Source organism: Salmo trutta, chromosome 19 (genome assembly GCF_901001165.1).
Source record: "Salmo trutta chromosome 19, fSalTru1.1, whole genome shotgun sequence".
Taxonomy (NCBI): Eukaryota; Metazoa; Chordata; class Actinopteri; order Salmoniformes; family Salmonidae; genus Salmo; species Salmo trutta.
The window spans coordinates 52,902,745-52,925,032 of NC_042975.1; the positions used below are offsets into that span (position 1 = coordinate 52,902,745).

A 22,288-nucleotide genomic window follows, 5' to 3' on the forward strand; every position below is an offset into this window, starting at 1 on the left:
TACTCCCTCCCTTCCTTTCCAGGCAAATATTGTGTTTTGACACTGTATATGTATGTAGATCGGGGAAAAAAGTCCCTCTGTGTGCATCAGGTTGACACGTTCACTTTCTGTGTTGTATCTCAGCTTGTGTGTCTCTGACTGAACCACACAGTATAATGACCACAGGCTTACCTAAACTCATGAACCAAAGAATCTCTGTCAGTGCCTTAGCATAGAGCTGTGTTGCCTGGCTACATGGTTGGTACACCTCACTAAACAATACAAGGCTTCATTGATTCAATGCTCAAAACTCAGCCATACTCTCTCTCTCTCTCTTACCTAGTTGGCCATGATTAAAATCGAGCCTTTGTGAGTCTGTCTCCCACTAAAAAGAGAGGAAAAAAATTGCCCCATAGCAAAATAGGTTCCTTGGCCCACTCCCCTTCCTGAGGTCCTTTCTAAATGGGCCTATGCATTACCTTCCTTTCAGGTGTCCTGGCCGTCTACTCTTCCTTGTCTGGTGTGTGTTTCTAGATACGCAACTGTGTGAGGGAGCCTTTACAGGGTTCTGGGCTCTGTCCTGAATGTTGGCTCATACTAAATGGCGCCATGTAATCTAATTTGACTACTTCAAAAGAGAAATGACTAGTCAACTCATGTGGTTCAACTGATTCTTGATGGCGATACTGTTGTTTGTCATCTGCCTTCACTGTCAAAGATATTTGGAAAGATAAAATATATCTTCAAAGATAAAAAACCCCCAAAAAAACAGGAAACGCGAGAATCGGATGCAAATGACGACGCTGTGATGCACTTTGATTAAATACGTTTATTTGATCATTTACATATAGGTGTACATTTCATATCACCCCCCGAGGGAGTGTCACAGTTAAGTTCTAGAATGATTTTGTTGATCGCTTGTATTTTCTTTTTCACTTATTTTTAACACAGTTATTCTAAAAATAAAAATAACCTCTGATTTCTGCTCAATATCAGAAATAGGCCTCTTTTTACATGATTCTTGTATGACAAGAAAGAGCACATTCTCAATACATCACTCCTGTGATTATTCAAATAGAATTACTCCATACAAATTATGTTTTTACTTCTAAAGGATATTTGATCTAAATTATATCAATTTGGAATTGTGTGAACCTCCATTCATAACCCATCCAAACAAAACTATGTGCCCCTCTACTGTTGTTCTAAGACAGAATGCCAGCATGAAAGTGTTCTGTGCGAGAGTGTTCTACAGAGTTCTATAGAATGTGTGAAGTGGATTCTAGAACAACATGCCAGTTATGGGTTACAAATAAATCCCTGAATATCACCTTCTCAATCAAATGAAAATTAACGTGCAAAATACTTTGATTTGTTGGTCTAGAAAAAGAAGCGACACTTTCGAAAATACAAAATGAAGCACTGAGCAATAGAGCATAGAACAATAGTTCGGTTATAAAACGGTTAACGATGCAGTTCCCTGTGTATGTGTTTGTGTGTGTCTGTGCGTTTGCGTGTGTGTGTGATATCCAATTCATGATCACAGTAAACACAAGGATTCTCAGTGATGTAAAAAGGTATTGTGTTGTTTCATTGCAATACAATATGATGAACATATACATAGGAGCCTTTCTTAACCCAAAGAGACAATAAAGTATATACTTATGAGTATACTTAAAACATCAACTTCCCTTTACAGATTCTTCTTCAATCTTCATTAACAAACAAATAAATACATTGCATCCAAGCCATCATTTACAATATATTAAAATTGCTGCATAATATAGCTATATATCTCTATTGCAGTCATATATAAAACTAATTTGTATAAAAAGAAAGTCCATAAAAGAAAGAAAAGAGAGATAAGAAACTTGATTAAGATGATGTTGCTGAGTAAACACATCAGGTCGGATAGAATCACATTCAGAGAGCTCTCCTCCTCACAGTTTATGTCTGCTTCTGAAATAATACCCTATATAAGTGCACTACTTTGATCAGAGCCCTATGGACCCTGGTCAAAAGTAGTGCACTTGATAGGGTACCATTTGGGTCACAGATCGAGCGAGGGAAGCTGAGACAAATTAACTGGCAATAGAGACACATCCATCATCCCATGACCCCCCCCCCCCCCCCACACACACCAAGCCAAGATGAGTCAGACCCATACGTTACTACACAATAACCATTTCAAAGCCTATCCAATGAATTCAATCTATCATAACATTTCCACATCAAGTTCTACAAGGTGCTTTCCTTTCAATAGAAAATATGAAACCACATATTCCTTTTGTAGAGTTGTGTGTTGGAGAAAAGTTGCTTTCGTCGCGTTGTAAAGTACAGAATTCGTCCTAAAAAATGATTATTGTCTTCCTCTTTGACATATTATGTTAGAGTAGATTGCATGATATTGCATAAACTGTCAAATATGATGCCCAAACTGATGCATAGAATGGTCTATTAGTGTATGACATAGGCAGTAAAGCGTCATCTCCATTGTGTACATAGTGAATCAGAGATAAAACATGTATTTCCTTCTGTATCCTATGAAAGCAGTGCTTTTTTCCAATGCCACAACTCCTAGCCCCCATTTGAGGGTGAACAAGGGTAAAAACTCCTCCAATTTAACCTGGGCAATATGATGCCTTTCGAAGGGTTTGATTTCTGTGGCTAATTAACTTATGACTACAACCGACTGAGGCTCCCTCTTTTTTATGTGTCCTTTTCTTTCCTCAACTCCGGGAATGGGATATCCTCAAGGGGTAAAATAATCCCTGTGTGTGCACAAAGACAGCTATTGTGACTGGTTGGGGATAGTGAATCTTATCCACCATTAAAAGGTGCCACTGTCACTCTCTTTCAATGTGGGTGGTGTATCCAGTCCGGAACCTCAAATCCAACCATCTGAGATAAATTTGTTAAAAGGAACATTGTTCACAGATAGGGCCAATGCATGCTAGGCTCCTTCTCCCACTGTATAGAATGCATTGCTCCCTTCAAAGCAGGGTAAAAACAAGTATATCGTTCACCCCTTCAAAACTGCTTCTATAGGTTAAAATGGAGCATTTACATATATATATTTTTTTAAATAAAAACATTTACATTAGAATAACTATAAAACATGTACTACTCCAGTGTCCTTTCATTAATGAGCTGGGGAGGTCTCACCTTAAGCCGACTGAAACGATCATAGGCAATCAAGAATAACCTCCAGTTTTATATCCAACATCACATAGTAGAATAAAAAAATCTTTGATCACTTACTGAGTATGGTACGGTGTGGCCGGCACTGTTTTAATATAAGTGCTAAAAAGACAGAAACAAAATATAACACGGAAGGGGGGGATGAAAAGAAAATAAGAAACCTGCCTGCACTGTGTGTCATTAATGTATAAGCTCAAAGTCTTAAGGCTGGCTGGATGGATCATCAGACCTGACTGTCATGGTGGATGGAGAGAGAGAAATGGGGAAACTGACTTTGTTCACTATTTTTACATTTTTTGGCCTTTAAGTGACTTCCTGTTTTTGATGGTTGTGGTGGTTGTTATAGTGACGGCAGTCAGTGCAGAACCTCTGTGTGGTGGAATGTCATGATATTGCACTTGGTGCAGATTGACAGGCCATGTGACAGACAGACATACAGACAGATGGACGGACAGACAGATAGGGCAGGTCCATGTTCAGCATTCAGTAGTATAGCACTGGGGGAGGGGCCAGGTGGTTCTGTGACTCGCTCTTAGTAGACAACCCGAAAAGGTCAGAGGCCATCAGCTGCCGAGCCGATTGGCTGGCTTCAGCACACTGCTTTGTGTGATTGGCCAGTCCATGGAGTGGTGTGACAGAGGCTTCTATAGGGTTAAACAAAGCGCTCCCTCTTTCCAGTTATAAACAGTAACAGCCTCCACACCACATGTTGAATAAGAAAAGTAATGATGAGGGTGGTGAGGACGAAGAAGTTAAAGGTGGATGGCTTGGGTATAAAGACGTGGATCAGCTGCCTCTCTCTCTCTCTCTCTCTCTCTTTCATCCTCCCCCGTTCAGCGCAGCATGCAGAGCCTCTGCTTCCTCCCAAGGACGGCTCCTCCTCAGGAGACCTGGAGTGATAGAGACATAAAGAAAGAGAGAGAGCGAAGGAGAAAGAGAGAAGAGAGAGACAGAAAAGAGAGAGAGAAAAGAAGAAATGGAGAGTGTGGTTAGGCTCTGGCCTCCCCACAGGATGTTCCCATGTAATTAGTGCTCCAGTGCTCCTCGGCTCGGCCATCTGTCTGGTGGCTCTGCTCTGCCTGCCTGGCTCTGGGTCGGCCTGGCTCTGCTCCGATACACCAACCCCACTGGGAGCAGCTATGGAGCTATTGACCTCCACACGACTCATCTCCTCTCCACTCCATACAAACCTAAACACCACAAACACTGTCTGGTGGCTCTGCCTGGCTCTGGTTCAGCCTGGCTCTGCTCTGATACACTCGCTGCCTGCTGGGAATGATCCAGCAATAATGGACCTCTCCTTCACACCAAAACATGGCCACACTTGGGACCAGATAACCAGCTGATAGATCTCTCCACAGTCTACGCTAAATCATGAACACACATGTTTGTGTTTACTCCCTCAATTTGTGCCACATCGACACCTTTAAACCTACTACACTGAAACAGATGTATTGGGGGATATAACACCTGTCTCACTCAGCCAAAATGTTTGTTGTTGTTGTTCCCTACTGAATTAGAGAAGTGTGTGTGTGGATGCTCCAGCGCTCTGCTGTGAACTACAATAGGATTAGAGCAGTAGAGTAGGGGGCTTGGCTGGCTGCTGTTCCACTGTTTCTCCCTCATAGTCCCTCATAGTACCAGCCTCCCATCCACAACCAGAGTAATTACCTTAAACGCTGCAAGATTATAGGATTTCAGAGAACAATGTGCTTGTGTGTGTGTGTGTGTGTGTGTGCGCGTGTGCCACAAAGCCAAAAACTCTTAGCAGAATTGCAGCTTTATTATGGTAATTATTTTCCAATGATTGTCTTACACAATAAGAGGTTGGCAATAACATTCCCCTGGAAAGAAAGGATGCTTTGAAAACTGATACAGGCAGACTAGCAGGTGTAAGATATGTTTGCATTAGACACCAGCGGAGGCTGCTGAGGGAAGGATGGCTCATAATAATGGCTGGAATGGAGGGAATGGAATGGCATCAAACACATGGAAACCGTTCTCACCAATATGAATGTGCCACCAACCTCCTCTGTTAGACACAGCCCTACTGAAGCATGTCTGGAGTGGTGGAGGAATTCTACAGCAGTATTCCAGAACTAGCACCTTCTCCAAAGCTCTTTTGGGGGGGAAGTCGGGAAGGAACATCGGGGGGAAGTGACCAGGAGGAAGATTAAGCAGGGACACATGCTGATCAGCCTGAGTGCTGCCCCAAAAATGCAATCAAACCAATTGGAGGGGGTGTTGCTCAGGAGGGAGGATGCAAATCATGGCAAAGGGAGGTTGGGAGGCAGCAAATAGACACAGAATGCCTTGGCTACATGCATCGTTTGCATACACCCAGCATGGTTTGGCTAGGCTTGACTGGCTACAATACCAGGGTTGGCTTGCCTGGGCAGAATGGATAGGCTTCACTACTTAGACCCACAAAACAGCTTGGTAGTCATGAGTATAGATAGACACATTATGAAAAGACACCCTAGGAGGGCGGTATCTTGGCACACAGAACCAAATCTTGTGCATGTGCTGGCTTCTTTTTGGCTGCTACATTTAACAGTGTCAATAAGAGTCTAGGAGGGCAGACATGTGGAGCAAATTCACCTACCCACCCCCACATTAACTGGAAGGAAGAGCCCCTTCCCTGGCCTCATGTCTGGTCTGGTGCCCGATGGAGGGTAGACCACACTGGGGCTGGGGTGGGTGTACTACTACTACGGTATGTGTGGTCTGTGGTTATGCCTCTCTCTGTACCCTCTGGACCCTAAACCCAACCAGTAGAACCCTGTTGAGTACTCAAGGCTTTTGTTGAATGGAGAAAAAGATACAGTCTGGATTCACTGTCTACAGCTGCAAAAACAGGTTTGAATAGAGGGGACGTTTGGAGCTGCATTGAAAAATGGACCACCTGAATGAATGGTCAACCACAAGGTGGAACTGGGAGAGCGAATGCTGAAAAAACATCCTGCTGTCAAATCTAACAGTGAAATTTTGACAGTTTATAACATGCATTCTTCTGTGGGTTAACAAGCGCTAGCTGTCGATGTGAACCCACAGCCCTCTGTGGTTATCGTCGTCCACACTACTTTACCCCCGTGGAGACATTAATTGGATCCATGCTTATCTGATCTCTAGTGTTGAGCGATGAACTGAAATGTCTGTTATTTTTCTTTTTTTAAACAACTAATTGACCGATGTCGCTTCAATTATTTGAATTCCATTTTGTTCAGGTTTTTTCGGAGCTCAACGTGCAGTTTCTCTAGCGATAAATCGATTCTAGCCCGATGTAGTAGGGTGTTGTAGTTTCCAACAAGCCAATATTCTACATAGTATAGCGCAGAAAACGTGGTAATTAACTTCAATGACCACAATCTATTGCGTTCCTTGTCCGATCTGTGTGGGCACGAAGAACGAGAGAAGAGAAAAGAACGTGCGATCAAGAGGGATAGAAAGCAGTTGCTTCGCCATACATCTCTACCTGAAAATACATGATCTACTAAGTGATTGATAGTTGGTATCCAGCATTCATAACATTATGCCTTATTTACTTTAAAGAACCACTAAAATAGTGATTTGTCAGACAGGATAGGCCGCAGCTCTATAGAGATGAGATGACTTGGAATGAAATAATAAAGTAATCAAATAAAACAAATGTAATATACACACACAACTGAAATATTTTATTAAAGCAATATGAATAATGTATGGTTAAAGATGCACTATGCAGAAATCGAAATATCTTTTCCATAACCAAAAATATTGTATTTTCAGCTGTTTGAAGATCGTGTATAAAACCTGAAAGTAAGATGCAAAAACGAAACTTAAGCATAAAAATAGCCCACACAGAAGAAATCTACCACTTCTTAAACAATGACAGATCAGGATCGCAGTGATCACTGCCTCATTGCCTGCATCTGCTATGGATCCGCGGTCAAACGGCCACCCTTCATCACTGTCAAACGTTCCCTAAAATACTTCTGCGAGCAGGCCTTTCTAATCGACCTGGCCCGGGTATCCTGGAAGGATATTGACCTCATCCAGTCGGTAGAGGATGCCTGGTTGTTTTTTTAAAGTAATTTCCAAAAGTAATTTCCACATTAATCGAGAATTTCAATAAGCTTTCCTCCTGGCTACACCAATCCCGGCCAAAAGCTCTGCACCCCCCGCAGCTACTTTCCCAAGCCTCCCCAGCTTCTCCTTCACCCAAATCCAGATAGCAGATATTCTGAAAGAGAAGCAAAACCTGGACCCGTAAAAATCAGCTGGGCAAGACAATCTGGACCCTCTCTTTCTAAAATTATCCGCCGCCACCTTTGCAACCTCTATTACCAGTCTGTTCAACCTCTCCTTCGTATCGTCCGAGATCCCTAAAGATTGGAAAGCTGCCGCGGTCCTCCCCCTCTTCAAAGGGGGTGATACTCTAGACCCAAACTGTTACAGACCTATATCCATCCTGCCCTGCCTTTCTAAAGTCTTTGAAAGCCAAGTTAACAAAGAGATCACGGACCATTTCGAATCCCACCGTAGCTTCTCCGCTGTGCAATCCGGTTTCCGAGTTGGTCACAGGTGCACCTCAGCCATGCTCAAGGTATTAAACGATATCATAACCGCCATCGATAAAAGACAGTACTGTGCAGCCGTCTTCATCGACCTGGCCAAGGCTTTCGACTCTGTCAATCACCAAATTCTTATCGGAAGACTCAACAGCCTTGGTTTCTCAAATGACTGCCTCGCCTGGTTCACCAACTACTTCTCAGATAGAGTTCAGTGTGTCAAATCGGAGGGCCTGTTGTCCGGACCTCTGGCAGTCTATATGGGGGTGCCACAGGGTTCAATTCTCGGGCCGACTCTTTTCTCTGTATATATCAACGATGTCGCTCTTGCTGCGGGTGATTCCCTGATCCAACTCTACGCAGACGACACCATTCTGTATACATCTGGCCCTTCTTTGGATACTGTGTTCACAAACCTCCAAACGAGCTTCAATGCCATGCATGTATGCTGTAGCAGTCCTTCCGTGGCCTCCAACTGCTAGTAAAACTAAATGCATGCTTTTCAACCAATCGCTGCCCGCACCCGCCCGCCCGACTAGCATCACTACTCTGGACGGTTCTGACTTAGAATATGTGGACAATTACAAATAGCTAGGTGTCTGGCTAGACTGTAAACTCTCCTTCGAGACTCATATATTGGAGAAGAATGGGAGAAACTCCCCCAAATACAGTTGTGCCAAGCTTGTAGCGTCATACCCAAGAAGACTCAAGTCTGTAATCGCTGGCAAAGTTGCTTCAACAAAGTACTGAGTAAAGGGTCTGAATACTTATCTAAATGTGATATTTACGTTTATTTTTTATAAATTTGCGCACATATGCGCTACTCATTCTTTAACCTGTCTCCTCCCCTTCAGCTACACTGATTTGAAGTGGATTTAGGTGACATCAATAAGGGATCATAGCTTTTACCTGATCAGTCATGGAAAGAGCACTGTCTTTTGAACACTCAGTGTATAGGGGATGCATTTATTATTTGTTTTGGACTTTCTGGATTATTTGGATATTGTATTACTGCATTGTGGGAGCTAGAAACACAAGCATTTCACTGCAACTGCTGTAACATCAGCTAATCTGTTTACGCAACCAATAAACTTTGATTTGATGTGTTACATACAGTATATCTGTTCCTGTCTATCAGTTTTTTTTAAACTTACTGTGAAGTAAATTCATAATTATAGTAGTATGTTCAAGTGTGTGTATATATATCATATTTTTCATGTTTCTATTTCAGACATTTTCATTATTTAGTTCTCAATCTGTAGAAATATGTACATGTAAAATCTATAGGTTTACCAAAAGTTCCTGTGTGGCTCAGTTGGTAGAGCATGGTGTTTGCAACGCCAGGGTTGTGGGTTTGATTCCCACGGGGGCCCAGTACAGGAAAAAATGTATGAAATGTATGCATTCACTACTGTAAGTCGCTCTGGATAAGAGTGTCTGCTAAATGACTAAAATGTAAATATTAAACATCTCAAAAATTAAATCTAGAATCGGATTCCTATTTCGCAACAAAGTGCCCTTCACTCACGCCGCCAAACATACTCTCGTAAAACTGACTATCCTACCGATCCTCGACTTCGGCGCTGTCATTTACAAAATAGCCTCCAACACTCTACTCAGCAAACTGGATGCAGTGTATCACAGTGCCATCTGTTTTGTCACCAAAACCCCATACACCACCCACCACTGCGACCTGTATGCTCTCGTCGGCTGGCCCTCGCTACGTATTCGTCGCCAGACCCACTGGCTCCAGGTCATCTATAAGTCTTTGCTAGGTAACGCTCTGCCTCATCTCAGCTCACTGGTCACCATAACAACACCCACCCGTAGCACGTGCTCCAGCAGGTATATCTCACTGGTCATCCTCAAAGCCAACATCTACTTTGGCAGCCTTCCTTCCAGTTCTCTGCTGCCAATGACTGGAACGAATTGCAAAAATCGCTGAAGTTGGAGACTTATATCTCCCTCACTAACTTTAAACATCAGCTATCTGAGCAGCTAACTGATCGCTGCAGCTGTACACAGCCCATCTGTAAATAGCCCATCCAATCTACCTACCTCATCCCCATATTGTTTTTATTTACTTTTTTTTCTTCTCTTTTGCACACCAGTATTTGTACTTGCACATCATCATCTGCACATCTATCACCCCAGTGTTAATTTTCTTAATTTAGCTGTGTAGTATTAGGGCAAAAACCAAAACATGCACCCCTTGGGGTCCCGAGGACGAGAAACGCTGGCTTAGGGACATCCACATACACAGGGCTTTTAACATGCAATATTTTCAACTTACATTCAGCATGCATTTCTAAATACTATTGTCCTTGCTTGGGATTTAAACTCACAACCTCTTGGTTCACAGCATTCTGATCTTCCTGCTACACCGTCATGTCTGTGCCAATTATAAGTTAATCTGACTATACTCGCCTCAGTGATTTGATTTACTTGTTCCAGCAATTTTATGTATAGTTGTCTGATGTTGGTGGGGCATATTACTCTGTTTTAATGTTACTCCTTAATCACTATGATTTAAAAAAAAGAATGCTTTTCTTGAGTGTACTTTTAACAGAGCTGAGATTGTAGCAGTGTAGCAGTGCAGGTGAAAACAGCCATTGACACAGACATGGTTGTGTAGCGGGAAGATTGGAATGCTTTGAGCCAAGAGGTTGTGGGTTCAAATCCCAGGTAAAAGCATGTTGAAAAATAATGACTGTATTAAATTAACATGCACAATGTAATCATGTATGTCAAATATGTATGTTAAAAGCACTGTGTGAATGGATTGGTGGACTGCCTTGATGGACTCGGCAACAGTAACGTCTAATGAAACAAGTGACATTTTTTTCGGAGTGGCTGTGGTTCCGAATTTTCCGGAAACCTGATTTGCCATTGCTAAAGATATGGATATTTTTACAAAGCGGTTTCCCACTTCGCTGCCTACATGGCTGCTGCTCGGTACTCTGCTGCCGCTTCCCCCTCCTTGATCTGCAATTTGTCTGGTGTAGCCTACAAAATTCATGTTGTACACAAAAGACATGGTCAACATGTTCGAAATATTGCATTCCATGACTCAGGAACCAATGTTAACTTTGTGCATGGACTGTGTTCCAACTTTCTCTTCAATGCACTCGTTCTGACAATTGGATCTTCGGAGAACCACGTCAAAGAACTGAGCATATTTTTTTCTGACATTCCTGACATTTAATCAGAGTAAAAATTCCCTGTCTTAGGTCAGTTAGGATCACCACTTTATTTTAAGAATGTGAAATGTTAGAATAATAGTAGAGAGAATTATTTATTTCAGCTTTTATTTCAGCTTTCACATTTCCAGTGGGTCAGAAGTTTACAAACTCTCAATTAGTATTTGGTGCATTGCCTTTAAAATGTTTAACTTGGGTGAAATGTTTCGGGTAGCATTCCACAAGCTTCCCACAATAAGTTGGGTGAATTTTGGCCCAGGTTTGTAGGCCTCCTTGCTCGCACACACTTTTTCATTTCTGCCCACAAATTTTCTATAGGGTTGAGGTCAGGGCTTTGTGATGGCCACTCCAATACCTTGACTCTGTTGTCCTTAAGCCATTTTGCCACAACTTTGGAAGTATGCTTGGGGTTATTGTCCATTTGGAAGACCCATTTGCAACCAAGCTTTATCTTCCTGACTGATGTCTTGAGATGTTGCTTCAATATATTCACATAATTTTCCTGAGCGATATGACGGCTGCGTGGTCCCATGGTGTTTGTACTCGCGTACTATTGTTTGTACAGATGAACGTGGTACCTTCAGGCGTTTGGAAATTGCTCCCAAGGATGAACCAGACTTGTGGAGGTCCACAAGAGGCACTGAGTTTGAAGGTAGGCCTTGAAATACATCCACAGGTACACCTCCAACTGACTCAAATAAAGTAAATTAGCCTATCAGAAGCTTCTGAAGACATGACATCATTTTCTGCAATTTTCCAAGCTGTTTAAAGGCACAGTCAACTTAGTGTATGTAAACTTCTGACCCACTGGAATTGTGATACAGTGAATTATAAGTGAAATAATCTGTCTGTAAACGATTGTTGGAAAAATTACTTGTGTCATGCACAAAGTAGATGTCCTAACCGACTTGCCAAAACTATAGTTTGTTAACAAGAAACTTGTGGAGTGGTTGAAAAACGAGTTTTAATGACTTTAACTTCCGACATCAACTGTATACATTTGACTGGAGCTAGTATCAAGCAAGCAATGAGGTTAATTAGCCGAGACAGGAGCACAAAGGGATAGATACATTCTTGACCCCATGTATAAACACGATAACCTTGAAAAGCCAAGTCACAATAACATGAAACACAAATCTTTGCCAATCAGTGGGTCAGGGTTTAATCTTGTTATTTTTAGTCGGTTACTCCCAAACCTCCCCATTGTCCTGCTGTGAAGAGTTGGCAATGCAGAACATTTCCCCTGTGTGTGTGTTTATTTTTTGGGGGACGGGATGGGGGATTTGATAATTAATGTGAGAGGCTGAGCGGTGTGTGTGTCTGAGTGTGATAAGGGGAGGAAGGAGGGAGGTGTGTGTGTGTGTGTGATAAAGAGAGGAAGGAGGGAGGGTACCAAGGCCAATAATGTTCTGACGACTCCTCGACGACATTCCGTAATATACACAATAGACCTAGGAACCAAGAGGTACATCAAAGATCAATACGACGACATCATTATGTTTGTCACTTTCAACATGAATGTTATCGCCATTTAAAAGGTCTATGGAAACTAGGGGAAAGTGCTTTCTAAGGATAATTAAAGTCTCCAATATTCCCAGTTCTTTCAAAGGACCATTGAATCAAAGTCTCCCACTTAAAGGATGATTGTAGAGCATTGAGCCAGTGTCTTATGGGCACTACAACTTGTGGTTAGTTAGAAGGAAAAACTATTTTCTTATTGGAGATTGAAAGTTACTTCAATTTTTAAACAGTCAAACACATCTGGCGTTAAGCCAGCGCAATTGTAAAACACACACTTGTTTGCAATTTCGACCTGTTAAAGCTGGCACTCTATTTTCAAACCCTAGTGCCAGAATTGGTAATTTACCTGTCTTATACGAGGTGGGAGGGGTGGCAATACTTAAGGTGTGTCCTAAAAAACGTGCACCAAAGTGTAAATTTCAGTAAGCGGTGGTGGGGATATTTAAGACCAACCGAAAGCTGGTCTTAGCAGTAACCCGGTTGGTTATGACATGGATTTTGATAACGGAAGCTCATCCTATCCACCTGTAGCTTCTCCCAAGTCCCCAATAACTGGATGTTCTGGTTTTCAGGGGAAATTAAAAGAGAGCCAAATTTAACAAGACTTCCACTTTAACAAGGCGACACTCCATCTTAACTCCTCCTCCACATTTACTACATTGGTTGAACAGTGTAGAAGAGAACCTCCCCCAACTGTTTTTTTCCTTCACATTAAGACCAGTGAGTAGGGGATCTAGTTTCAGGTGTTTCTTTTACGCATGTTACGTTAGGGTTAATCCACCCGTAAGGCACAGTGCCCATATACACATGGAACAAGAGAGATGTGCTTTTTGTGCCGGTAAACCTTGTGTTTAGAAACATAAAAAAAGATGTATTTTTACCATTTCGTTTCATTTGATTAAAAAACAAGCATACCCCATCCCCTCTCAGTGAAGACAGTTTTTTTTGTCCTGCCCAATGCATTTGCCAAGTAGTCAAGACTATCAATAAAGGGTTTGGCTCGCAAGACCGCTTTGAAATAAATCTTAATCACCAATAATATCAAGTTTAGGAGCAGCATCAAAACAGGTCCCGTGTGGCTCAGTTGGTAGAGCATGGTGTTTGCAACGCCAGGGTTGTGGGTTTGATTCCCACGGTGGACCAATACGGGGAAAAAAAATGTATGGAATGTATGCATTCACAACTGTAAGTCGCTCTGGATAAGAGCGTCTGCTAAATGACTAAAATGTAAACAGTGAGCGGACATCCCAATTTTTTGTATGTAGGATATTGTACATTATTTTTGCCAGCTCCTGTTATTATTTTGGATGCGTAAAACCCCCTAAATGTAGATATAATCCACTGATACTCGTATTTAGAACAATTTTAGTTATTTTCCTGTAAAAATTGATTGTCTTCTGTTTCGTTTGATTAAAAAAAATTGCCCTTAGTAGGTTACCATTACCCTACTATCACAAAAGCTGTTTCAACGGCAATGTGTCTGGTGCCTTTCTTATACTGGCCATGCATTAGCCAAGTAGTCTATCCATAAAATGTTTCTAATGGTCTACTTGTGAGGTATTTGCCATAATGCTTTGCATTATTCACATAGGCCTACCTGTAGTGCATACAAACATATTCAAATTTGTCAGTCCTACTGTATAGCGCCATATCAACGGTAGGCCTAGGCTATACAGTATTTGTGCGTCTGTAACCTTCTCAGTCATCATTATTCCTGATTCATTCAGGATTATCTGTAATCATGGTAGCATCCACATTAATGTAGAAGTGTTTACAAACATATTATATTCTTACTTACAATGAAAGTGACTCCAAAATGGCACAATACATTATTTCCCATTCATTTCTGTTAGGCACAAAACAATCTGAAACACAACCAAAACAAACAGAAAATGCATCCAACAAATTTGTAGAGTCACAAGCTTGATGTAGTCATTGCGTGATATGAATATGGGACCAAATACTTAACTTTTTAGTACTTTAATACAGATTTTAGTGAATTTGTCTGAATACTTTTGGGCAGGGACTATGTATAAAAAGTGCTGTACTTTCTAAACGGTTCCCCCGATATGGATGAGAATTCACTCAATTTAAAGCTGACAGTGCACTTTAACCTCATAGTCATTGTTTGATTTAAAATCCAAACGTTTGGAGTATAGAGCCAATATAAGAACAAATGTTTCACTGTCCCAATAATTACGGATGATAAACTTAATTGACATCTAACCTCTTAAGTGGTAGCTACACAAACTCAGAGTGATATAAAAGTACCTTGTCATACCTTTACTGAGGAGGGTGGTCGCGTCATTGCTGCCAATCTGAGAACAGAACAGAGAAGACAGTCAGGAACAATCCACAAACTCCACACATACAGCTCAGTTAAACATCCAGAGGTAGGCCAAAAAACATGTCAGTGTGTGTGTGTATATGAGGATAAAGTGGAGGACTAATATAACTACCCTTGCCACACTATGCTTCGCTCTCTTTTGCTGGCCCTTTTTTTCATTTTTTTTTTCTGTCTCTCACGCCTTCTTCTCACACTTTCTTTCCTCACATGCCCCCTGTCTCCCTGATGTCTTTTGGAGTCTGCACCCTTTCTCCTCTCTTCAATGCACACTTCATGACAATCTGGTCTCTTGCCTCCTCAGGCAGTCATCCCAGAAGTGAGTTTAGCCGGGCCCCGTACTGTACTCACGAGGAGTCACTGATGTGCCAAGCTATGCCAGGGCCAACCATGGCAGAGGACATAAATGAGCTCTCACGCCATGTGTGTGTATTTGTGCACCTGCGCGTGTGTGTCTGCGTGTGTGTGTGAGTGTGTAAGTCTAAGTTAGTGAACAATGTGTGTATGTGAATGCGTGGGGGCATCTGTGTGCCTTAGCTGAGCTATTAATGGTCTCCCCTCAGCCCAAAAAAGCTAACAACCTAGGAATAGACAGAATCTTGCTCCAGTGAGTCCACTCCTTCTGCTTCTTGCCTTTTAAAAATATCCCAGAGTATTTAAGGACAGACTCGTACAAGAAAAAGGGCTGCAATTGTCAAGTCAGGAGAAAATGTGTAAATCATGGGGCATTTGAGCTTGAACGGACTGTTATATATATAGCTAGCTTGTTTGTGAATGTGGAAAAGCTAGGGCTGACCCCATTTAGTCGACTGGTCGATTGTTTGGTCGATAGGCTGTTGGTCAACCGAGATTTCTTTAGTTGATCAGTAGCACAAAAAAATACAAATATATCATGGTGTACAAGGAACCTGTCTGATTCGCGCCTGAGTGGACTAATCCATTGTGGAGGCCGTGGTGATGGCACAGTCCATCACTCTAAGACATGTGCTACTGAAATTGTATATGGTTGTATTACATAAGAACAATGGTGCAACACTAATAAAACTAATATTATTTTATAATAAATGCGCTTTCTCCTGCGTTGGATGGCGGTCTCTGTCCGCGGTTCTGAAATAAATCAGTGCACTGTTGAATTGGCGCATACATAATATGCACGCAGCACTTGCTCCTTACCTTGTTTTTCTTGATGTCCATAATTTTCCACAACTATTCCAACTATTCCAATTTATTCCACACACCTTTACCTCATGAGCAACCATTCCCCAGTTTCAAGTTTATTTGTCACGTCCCCTGCATCCATTTTGCTGTTGCGTTCTTCAGAGTTTGTTATAACCAATTTATTGATGTGATTATGATATCCTATAGGCCAGGCCCTATTGGTCATGCACATGGAATGCATACATGTGTCACGTAATGAGAACAAGGGTTGAGGGAAAAGGGAATGTTTTTCCTTCACAAAAGAGGGATTTCAGTAACAGAACTTTTCAGTCAGAAATGGCTGTAATTATGTTTTAGCTTCCGCAACACGGACGGCGCGATTAATACTTTGATGTTCTGTGGTGGTCGCTACAGCAGGGAGGAGAGAGAGACAACGGGTACTAGTCACTCGCTGTCTTTTTTTTTAACACAGCACAGCAAGTCTGAGCCCGGCCCGGCACAATCAAATCAGTCAAAACTGTTCGCTGCTCTGGCACCCCAATGGTGGAACAAGCTCCCTCACGACGCCAGGACAGCGGAGTCAATCACCACCTTCCGGAGACACCTGAAACCCCACCTCTTTAAGGAATACCTGGGATAGGATAAAGTAATCCTTCTAACCCCCCCCCCTTAAAAGATTCAGATGTACTATTGTAAAGTGGTTGTTCCACTGGATATCATAAGGTGAATGCACCAATTTGTAAGTCGCTCTGGATAAGAGCGTCTGCTAAATGACTTAAATGTAAATGTAAATGTAATTGCTGGTCGGACTCCCTCTAGTCATTTGTGTGTCTTAATTATTTAATCAAACAGTGTGCTTAAATCATCAGACAAGCTCAGTGAATATAGTTGATTTGATTAAAAGACCTAGGATGTGTCTATATATGGAAAAATACACGTTTTGACAGGACAGACTACTCTTGGTCGACCAAGATACATTTTGTCCGGGGACAGCCCTAGGAATAACCGAAGTCCTTGTTCTTTTTGCGGATCCTGTTGTTGTTATCTGTGTCGTGCTATTTGGAGAGTGTTCCATAAGAGTGCTGCTACTGCTGAAGTTTAGCAGTCAGAACCCCTCTGCACTGGTAAATCAATAGCCCTACTCTATAAAGCACGCTATACATACACTGTATACGGTTCATGAATGAACTCTATTTATAATCTAACGATTATATAGAGAGAGGCTTCTGCAGAACAGGGAGGCTAATTGTAACCTGTAACATGACGAGAGTTCTGAAGCACGGTGGTACATGGTGATGGTGGTGGGACAGTATATTCACTGTAGGTAGAGCTGCATATCATCCAAGTATGTCCCTGGACACAAGTAGTCCTTCTGTATTGGTGGCCTACAGTATACAGCAGGGTTGGGGTCAATTCATAGACAAGCATCGAGGAGAGAATTGGAAATGTAATTTCAGTTTACTTCCTGAATTGACTGAATTGAAATGGAATTGACCGCAACCCTGGATGGACGTGGTCTAATTTAATTTAACTGGTACCATATTGAACCATGTTCCTAGAAAAGTCATTTTCCTCCTTACACCATGCCCAAACCGGATGAGCGCGTGCGTCCGCCATCGTGCGCAAATTGATGTTGTCCGCCTACACCAAATGCGATTACGACACGCAGGTTGAAATATCAAAACAAAGTCTGAACCAATTATATTAATTTGGGGACAGGTCGAAAAGCATTAAACATTTATGGCAATTTAGCTAGCTAGCTTGCTGTTGCTACCTAATTTGTACTGGGATATAAACGTTGAGTTGTTATTTTACCTGAAACGCACAAGGTCCTCTACTCCGACAATTAATCCACACATAAAACGATCAACCGAATCGTTTCTAGTCATCTCTTCTCCTTCCAGGCTTTTTCTTCTTTGGACTTTAAATGGCGATTGGCATCTAACTTTCATCATAAGGTGTACAACCACAACCGACCCACTGACCGACCTCAGTTCAACTTTCAATCACCCACGTGGGTATAACCAATGAGGAGATGGCACGTGGGTATATGCTTCAATAAACCAATGAGGAGATGGGAGAGGCAGGACTTGCACTGCGTTCAGCGTCACAAATAGAACTGACTTCTATTTTAGCGCTTGGCAATGCTCATTGGCGTGCACAAACAGTGTGGGTGCAATGATTGAATAACATGTATGTGTAAATGGATTTTTCAACGCTTGCGCACGTGACGTAAGTGGTCACTGCTTGCGCGCGCCAACGAGCGTCTGCGTTGCCAAGCGCTAAAATAGAAGTCCGTTCTATTTTAGAGCAGCACCCGAAAAGAGTGGATGACTGTTTGTCTTGACCTTGTATGGGTATGAGATGCCACAGTGCTATGCCATCAAGGTATGTGTGTGCTTGGTGTGTTTTTGTTTGAAAAGAGAGTTGGAGAATTTGAATGCTTGGGCGTTAAAAACATGAGGGGTGGTAGCTCATGAAAGGCAAAGTAAGCAAAGTGTAATAATGTGATGGCTTGTGGAACAGCTTGGGTCAGCTCTGCTTCGGATGGACAGAGCACTTTGCTCTTTTAGCTGACAGGGTGGAGTGGAGGGCACTATAGCGACATTGTTTCTATTGGCCAGGGGACTCTCAGGGGGAGACCTCAGAGGCTTAGCAGTTATGAGTGTTGTGCGGTTACTGGTTCAAATCCCAGAGCCAGCAAAGTGGAAAAATCTGCCCATCTATAATTTAGCCCAAACAACTACCTCTTCCCCTACTGTATTTATTTATTTTATTTTACTCCTTTGCACCCAATTATCTCTATTTCTACTTTGCACTTTCTTCTACTACAAATCTACCATTCCAGTGTTTTACTTGCTATATTGTATTTACTTTGCCACCATGGCCTTTTTTTGCCTTTACCTCCCTTATCTCACCTCATTTGCTCACATCGTACATAGACTTATTTTTCTACTGTATTATTGACTGTATATTTTTTTAGTCCATGTGTAACTCTGTGTTGTTGTATGTGTCGAACTGCTTTGCTTTATCTTGGCCAGGTCGCAATTGTAAATGAGAACTTGTTCTCAACTTGCCTACCTGGTTAAATAAAGGTTAAATAAATAAATAAATAAATATTTCAGTTGAATACATTCAGTTGTGCAACTGACTAGTTATTCCCGCCTTCTCTGGCTCTGCATCTTGTTTGACAGGCCTGGCATGGCCTACAGGTTTAAGGTAAAGAGTTGCAGCATCCTCTCCCTCCCAGCCAATGACTGCATATATGAATGGACAAAGCCATTGATCACGTGACACCATTCATTCCTATGTGAAGACTCAATAATGAATTGAAGTCAAATGAAGTCGGTTAAGATGGCATCTCATGGAGACATAACATGCGCAGTTTGAGCTACTCCAGGAAGTGAAATTGCAGGCTAGCTCAGTGCTGCCCCTTCTCACTGAGTAACTCAAGTTGAAGGCCGACCGGGTTACTGTAGGCTGCCATTATCAACTAAATTATCCTTATGCGGGAGTGAACGTTATTTATAATAAGGGTTACATGGAGAAAATGGGACCTCTCTGAAATGGTCCGATTTCCCTTCAGCAAAATATATTTTACCTAAACCCTCCCTGAACGCTTGAAAAAGAGACCCAAAATAATAATTAAAACAAAGTGAATAGCAGAGAACATGTCTACTGTTTACACAATTTTTTTGGACAGACCAGAGCCTTAGATATGCAGTTTTAGAAACTGTTCTTCGTCCTGTAAGCATTACATGGCAACCAACACAGGGCTGCAGGCCAGAAGGTTGTGGGTTGTCGTGCAATTCTACATCTTTTTCCGTTTATCATTGGCAAGAAACATATTGTTTTTAATAAAATTAATTATAGTAGTAGCAAGCTATCAAAGTTGGCCCCAGGTCCTCCTTCTCATCTTTGCGCTCTCCTTCTCAAACTGAACATGTCATAGCCTATAGGCTAGTCCGCGTGCAAGAATGTACAAAAACGACAAAATTGGAAGAAGCCTTTGACTCTCCTCCTGAACTGCCACCGTAGGCCTACACAGCACAGCCATTGGTTAGGCAGCACACAAAACAGTTTTTGATCAGAAAGAGCAGAGCAGGCCAGGGCTCAGGGTTGGAATACCCATTACAGTGTGTAATAAAGCCTAGTTGTATTTACACCTTCCCAGCAGTGTACTAGAAACTAACTTTGCTCTGTGGTTCTCCAAGCATGCACTTTGTACACTATAGCCTATAGGCTTTGGATCATTTGATTGATAACACACTAAATAGTCTATAGGCGCACCTGTTATTGCGCACCCTGCGGAGAATCAGCGATGAGGGGCAGCATTGGGCACGCATAGCCTAATAAACAACTAATTCTAAAACACTGATAGATATTGACATTTCCTCAATTGAACGACCCTCCCCTGGACTAGATAAAAAAAAAATACTAAACCTTCCCCTTGACTGAAATTGAAAAGCAAGACCCTCCCCTATTTTCCTCCAGGTAACCATTCTGTAAATTTCAATCCAGCACTAACTTCTGTGTGCGATTTAAAATTAATAGGTTCAAGGACATACAGTACCAGCCAAAAGTTTAGACACACCTACTATTTCCATGTTTTTTCTTTATTTTTTACTATTTTCTACATTGTAGAATAATAGTGTAGACATCAAAACTATGAAATAACACATATGGAATCATGTAGTAACCAAAAAAGTGTTAACAAATCTAAATATATTTTATATTTGAGATTCTTCAAAGTAGCCACCCTTTGCCTTGATGACAGCTTTGCACACTCTTGACATTCTCTCAACCAGCTTCACCTGGAATGCTTTTCCAACAGTCTTGAAGGAGTTCCCACATATGCAGAGCACTTGTTGGCTGCTTTTCCTTCACTCTGCGGTCCAACTCATCCCAAACCATCTCAATTTGGTTGAGGTCAGGTGATTGTGGAGGCCAGATCAAATAGTTTTGATGTCTTCACTATTATTCTACAATGTAGAAAACACTAAAAATAAAGAAAAACCATTGAATGAGTAGGTGTGTCCACACTTTTGACTGGTACTGTACATCTGGTGTATTCAAAGCAGTTTTTGGTACCATGATTGACTTTTTTTTTTAGATGAAGATTGACCACGAAGATCGTAATTTTTCCATTCACTATAATGGGGGATCGTTTTCTGCTAACAATGCCTGCAGTACTGCGGTTGACCTTGAACTTCCATTGCTTCAATGAGAGAGTCTAGTCGTTGTCTGCTGCTCCCAGCTGACTCTAGCCTTTTTTGTCAAGGATAAAGCCGGGAACAATCTCTCTCCCCTGACCCTGATCGCCTCATCTCTGTTTACCCCTCTGGGCGATTCAAGCGTTACGGACTTTACATTTCCACGCGGAATCACAACTTGATTGTCTTACAGAATGGACAAACAAAATATAAATGAAACTTCTGATGTGTGTGTCTATTGTACCCCTTGTGGGGAGTGTATACCCCAAAAAACAGACTTGACATGTTGGAGAAATAAAGCAAATAAGAAGAATTATGGATGGTACATGAATGGACATGTAAAACCTTGATGAAAGTTAGCTTTACAGAGAAAGTTTCAAGATGATCAGACGTAAGGCGCAGGTTTTACAATAACTTTTCCTAAAAAAACATTATGGATTTACTAACTTGCAATGATCGTGATATGAGGTTGCTTTGCCTATTGTAGGAATCACTGATTGTAAGTCGCTCTGGATAAGAGTGTCTACGAAATGCTTAAAATTTCAATGTAATCTAGGTTATACAGAAGCAGGGCGAAAAGAGACTCACTGTTTCTCTGCTTTGTCCCTGTCGTCGAGGAAGAAGAGGGCGGTTGCCAGGAAGAACATGCCACCCAGGACGATGACGAAGGGACAGAGCATGAGGGCATAACCCAAACTGAGGAACTGCCATAGCACCGACCTAGTGTAGCTCTTCTGGAGGGCGTCCGATATCTGGACACACACACACACACACACACACACACACACACACACACACACACGAGAGACAGAGAAAAACAACAGTAAATTAATACGAATATGCTATAGACATTATGCACACTGTTGTGTCTTTCCAAGTCACCAATAGTGATCACTAATATTACTATTCGGGCCGGTTTCCCAGATCCAGAGAAGCCCTATTCCTGTACTACAAAGCATCCTCAATGGAGAATCTCCATTTAATATACTTTTTAGTCAAGGGCTTATCTGTGTCCAGGAAACCGGCATATAACGTTTCTGCATCAATCCTAGTGCTTGTTACCATTATAGTGCGTTGTATAATTACAGTGTGTGTGACTCATTTAGCAAGAGATTCATTTGA

At 41.8% G+C, this 22,288-nt stretch overlaps 1 protein-coding gene across 3 annotated transcripts in view; it reads right to left on the reverse strand.

Annotated features, from left to right (window-relative positions):
• Nucleotides 1-792: 792 nt before the first annotated feature.
• Nucleotides 793-22,288, reverse strand: part of spns2 (SPNS lysolipid transporter 2, sphingosine-1-phosphate) — a 133,484-nt gene continuing 111,988 nt past the window's right edge. For 2 of the 3 annotated variants that reach the window (XM_029701718.1, XM_029701720.1), the window contains exons 11-13: nt 21,755-21,918; nt 14,733-14,769; nt 793-4,070 (exon numbers count right to left, since the gene is read on the reverse strand). In XM_029701718.1, coding sequence (XP_029557578.1) covers nt 4,062-4,070; nt 14,733-14,769; nt 21,755-21,918 — 210 coding nt within the window. In that variant the 3' untranslated portion in view covers nt 793-4,061. Of the gene's footprint in view, nt 4,071-14,722; nt 14,770-21,754; nt 21,919-22,288 lie in introns of all 3 variants that reach the window. The other variant, XM_029701719.1, reaches the window with a different exon arrangement.